The 4,555-nt window shown below is 32.3% G+C and overlaps 1 protein-coding gene across 1 annotated transcript; it reads right to left on the bottom strand.

Moving 5' to 3' along the window:
- Window positions 1-951: 951 nt before the first annotated feature.
- On the bottom strand, window positions 952-3,460 carry LOC120139271 (probable prolyl 4-hydroxylase 10). The gene is made up of 8 exons (XM_039154559.1): window positions 3,192-3,460; window positions 3,004-3,088; window positions 2,530-2,627; window positions 2,340-2,437; window positions 2,093-2,222; window positions 1,796-1,983; window positions 1,510-1,598; window positions 952-1,242 (listed from the first exon to the last, which is right to left on the bottom strand). Exons 1-7 carry the CDS (start codon window positions 3,386-3,388, stop codon window positions 1,525-1,527), a joined length of 870 nt encoding a protein of 289 aa, XP_039010490.1. The 5' UTR covers window positions 3,389-3,460; the 3' UTR covers window positions 952-1,242; window positions 1,510-1,524.
- Between the last annotated feature and the right edge of the window lie 1,095 nt (window positions 3,461-4,555).

The raw sequence follows: 4,555 nt of genomic DNA, 5'->3' as shown, positions 1-4,555 counted from the left end.
ATGATAATAACAAACTCCCTCAAGGACATGTATAATAACTAAAGCCCATAACTTATATTGAAAAGTAGTAATAATAATAAGGGTAAAGTACACAAATGGTCCTCTAACTATAGGATAATATTTTATTGAGTTCCATGACTATTAAAAGTTACAAAATGATCCATCGACTATAGAGTTCCTTTGTTGAGTCTCTCGTCTATTCATTATGTTCTAAACTCGTCATTTTCTGTTAAAAATATAATGGTCGCCTGATTTGGAAATTAACAAGTTGACTGATATATGATTGTCATTTGAGATTATAAGATCAAATTTATTATAGCTTAGTCATCAGGGTAACGTACATCTCACATTTCCATCAAAATTGAAATAGAAAATGACAAATTTAGAACATAATTAATAGTCCTTAACCATTTTGTAACTTTTAATAATCTAGAGACTCAACAAAACAACTTTATATAATCAAAGGGTCAATTTCTAACTTTTAATAATTAAATGACTCAATAAAACATTATTTATAGTCAGAGAACTATTTGTGTACGTTATCCTAATAATAAAAATGAAGGATAATAATTAAACTAATAAAATTAAATAACAAAGTCAAATGAGAATCTGAAGAAAATTGAGTGTCTACATTCTAAATCCCCTTTTTTTTCTGAAATCAAAGAGGATGTTGATGGAACTGTTACATGTAAATATTAATGAAGCATTAACTTAAAGCAACTCAAATTAGAATCAATGTTGCAGGCAGATATTGATATTGAGAGAACCCGTTGCTACTACAGGAAACCGAACAAAAAGATGGAAAAATAATTACAGGCCGGTGGGTACGGATTTGCTATTGCAGGAAATCACATCAGGCTTCAGGATCTAGAAAAGTGCAAACTGAGGGGGAAAAGGAAGGGGGGGGGGGAATTGGAAGGAAGCTGTTGTATGTAATGCAAAGCAATATTATGTCAAATAAATGATTGTGTATTACCATGAATCCATTCATCTGTGCTGCACTGCCAAGCATTACACTTTTATTCTATTATAATTATTGCTTCTAGTAACATTAAAAAAAACTCCACTAAAACTGGAAAAAAACCCAAAAAAAAAAAAAAGAGTTGGAGCATGTGTCCAAGTCAGCAGGGAAAATCAATACACCGAAACTGATAGAAGGCACCAAGCTCTAGCTGTTGTAGAGCTCTTCAACTTTTCCAAAGTACAACAAGGACAATAAGGAATCCAATTCAATCCTGTCAACTAGCCAAATATGTCTATCAGATTCATCATTTGCTGTCAAATTATTTTTGAATTACTCTAAAATACACCGACTTCAAGAACAATGGATAAAATGCAAGACCCTTTCTTATTCATTTCAAAAGCATCTACAGTATGTTTTACTCTTCTTGAAGGTGTAGAACTACATTACATATAATCTTCACATCCATTAGTTTACTTTAACAGGCATAGATAAAGGGACTATAGTTTTAGCATAAATTCTCATAGCTATATAGAAAAATTAGTTACCTTTATAACTGCTGTTTAGACCTTGTACTCGTTGACTCGCATCCATTTTGTAGATGACCATTTATTTCCTCTGATCACAGGGCATCCACCTTGATGAAAAAAGTAGTAAATAATAAATGAACCCAGAAAATGAATGAAGAAGAAGAAGATATTAATTTGTAATAAACAATTGATGCAAAAAGAAATGCAAGGGGCATGAATCTCAAAAATGAAAATGTTACTTTGCAATATAACTTAAATTTGAATCACATGTCTCAGAGCGGGTCAATTAGTATCTACAACTAACCATGCAGGCTTGAAGGATCTAGACTTGCATCAGGCTTCATGCTCCAGAAAAGTAATGCATCACCCATCTTTGGTTTGACAGAAAGTCCCCCTTTTCCGCATTCAGATAATTCATTCCACCAAGGCACAGCACTGACGTTACCCTTTGCAGCAGGAAACACCGTCTCTCCCCCTTCTTCAACATCTGAGCTGTAATAGATAAAAAAAGGCAGAAAGAAGAAAGGTCAACTTTCTTATAATAAATTACCAATAATACGTTAGAATAAGAAATACAGGAAAAATCTATGAAGTCACGTACAGGTACATAAGGACCGTAGCTATGCGTTGTCCCCCATTCTGGGTATTGTACTCATCCATGAAGTAGTCATAGTGAGGCTCATATTTTTGGCCAACTTCATAGTGGAGAACTTGAAGTCCTTCCCCGTGCTCTGCATATTATTTTGTTGACATGAGTAACTTTATACATATAGCGTTAAAAACCTGAACCTAGTTAAAGAAGACTTTAATACATGATAATCCGGATCGATCCAGATAATAGCACATACCTACTGGAATAAAGGTATAATCTGCAATCCTTTTCTCAATGTTCCTAATAATTTTATCACGTCCTCTAGGCAGAAAGGTGCCAGAACTTGTACGTACTCTATATATATACATCAAGGGGCGGATAAAATCAAATAGTTAAGAAAGATACAGTTGAAAACTTGTGTAATAATAACACTAATAATTACATACCTGCTATCTTTGCTCTTGCCAGTTTCAATATCGACAACTGTGGATTTTTCCATGTGAGGCTTGGCAAGGTCAATTAGGTATTCACATTCCTCCTTGGACTGCCAAAGTATCAAATAAAGACCTTGATCAGGTTTGAATCTTTCAAATCTAAGAATTAGCTCCCTGCTAGTTCACAAAATCGTTTTCCTAATAGAAGCTGCTAAAAAAAGTTGATAAATGGACATTAATTCATTATCATTCTAGTGTTTACTTTATCTGGTTTTCCTTTTCTACCTTTTTAATCCCCATGAACGATTCCATAAACTTTTGATAAAAAAGAATCATCTCATATTTTATGGATCCGCCAAATAACTAAGAATATATTAATATATACTTCATAAATTTTTATAAGGTTGATTTTGTTTAAAAAATTCTTGTTTAATTAATAATTTCAATTGCAATAACGTATTCAACTAAAAAAGGAATAAAACTTACCAAGAAATTATGATAGACAAAAGCTCTAGGCTCCCAGGAGATGACTTCAACCCATTGTTCTCCTACCCCTTCATCATAATCATTTCTGCCGATTCCAAAAACGCGCACAAATTTACAAGCAGGACTATTACCAGATTGCCATCATAAAATTGAACCAAAATGTTTCAAAAGAAGAAAAAAAAACTCACTTGTCGACAACGTTATGAGCAATCGTGCTCAAATCGTTGGGTTTATGCGAATTGCCGGTGTTACTGCTTGGAATCGAAAGGATTCCGAGTGCCAAAAGGATCAAAACCAGGAAGGTGAACATAATCAACGCCGTTAGAACCATGGTTGAAGATGACGATTTCCGGCCAGGAACGCGCGAATGCCTCGGCTTCGCCATTGTTGTCGAATTCAGGAGATCGAGATCTGGAACTTCCTCGACTCAGTGTTTGAACGAGCGACCCAGTTAAGAGAGGGTAGACCTGTCTCTTTCTTATTAATTATACCAATTTTTCTCAGAAATTTTCGTTTATTTATTATTTTGATTTATGCTCCCTTTGATCAATGTTTCGTCGAGAGCCAAAGTTCTTTGAAAATGAATATGTACTTGTATTGTTCTTTAATTGCCCTTGGAAAGCTTCCCGGATTTTTGCACTTCCACTCCCTATACTTTTCTTATTTATGAAAATACTCCTAGATTAAATATTAAAATTTGCTAGCAGTCTATGCTTTAACAAAGTTCACATTTAAAAACGTATATTTAAAATATATAAGTTAATAGTTGATTCTTTTAATACTTTCATCACAATTTCCCTGTTTCACATGTTTATTTGATAAGAAATATTAAAAGGATCAATGGTTGAACTAAGATTATAAATCGAAAAAATATGAAAACCTAATTTTTAAGATTTTAGATACAAGGATTAAATCTCAAGCTTTGTTTAAGTTCAGAAAATAGATTTTAACCAAAACTGTATAGGTTAAAGTACACAAATGATTTCCTAACTATAAAATACTGTTTTATTTAGTCCTCAGATATTAAAAGTTGTAAATTGATCTATTGATTATACGATATTGTTTTATTGAGTCTCCGGCTATTAAAAGTAACAAAATGGTCATTTGACAATTCATATGTTTCAAACTCATCATTTTTCATAAAAAAAAATTGATGGTCATTTGAGCTAGATGTTGTTAACATGTTAACTTTAATATACTAAAATCATATTTTAATGATGTCTACTACCTATTGTCACTGTCATTGCTTACAAGCATTGGCTCGATCAATAGCGAAATTTTGTGGGGTCAAGGGGAGTCTTGGCCCCTGCCAATTATTTTTAAAAATATTAATTAATATTAAAAATATATATTTATTAAAAAATAAATAATTTTTTTACCATAACCCCTCAATTAAAAAATTGTATTATAGAAAATAAAAAATATTTTAACCCCCTATAATAAATTCTTAGTTCCGCCTCTGGGTTCGATGATATAATATTTCAAGCACTAGCTCAAAAACATAATGTAAACGAAAAGTATGTCCATAAATACAACTCAAATGATTATGAGA

Source organism: Hibiscus syriacus, unplaced genomic scaffold (genome assembly GCF_006381635.1).
Source record: "Hibiscus syriacus cultivar Baekdansim isolate YM2019G1 unplaced genomic scaffold, ASM638163v2 tig00110733_pilon, whole genome shotgun sequence".
NCBI lineage: Eukaryota > Viridiplantae > Streptophyta > Magnoliopsida > Malvales > Malvaceae > Hibiscus > Hibiscus syriacus.
This window is presented reverse-complemented; position numbering and strand designations above follow the sequence as displayed.

What these genes read in the sequence shown, in the direction of transcription:
- LOC120139271 (XM_039154559.1), bottom strand. Translation starts at nt 3,388, where the DNA reads ATGGCGAAGCCGAGGCATTCGCGCGTTCCTGGCCGGAAATCGTCATCT. An exon ending in GGCAAGAGCAAAGATAGCAG is followed by an intron (nt 2,438 to 2,529) that starts GTATGTAATTAT and finishes GTATATATATAG; the next exon opens with AGTACGTACAAGTTCTGGCA. An exon ending in TTATACCTTTATTCCAGTAG is followed by an intron (nt 2,223 to 2,339) that starts GTATGTGCTATT and finishes AATAATATGCAG; the next exon opens with AGCACGGGGAAGGACTTCAA.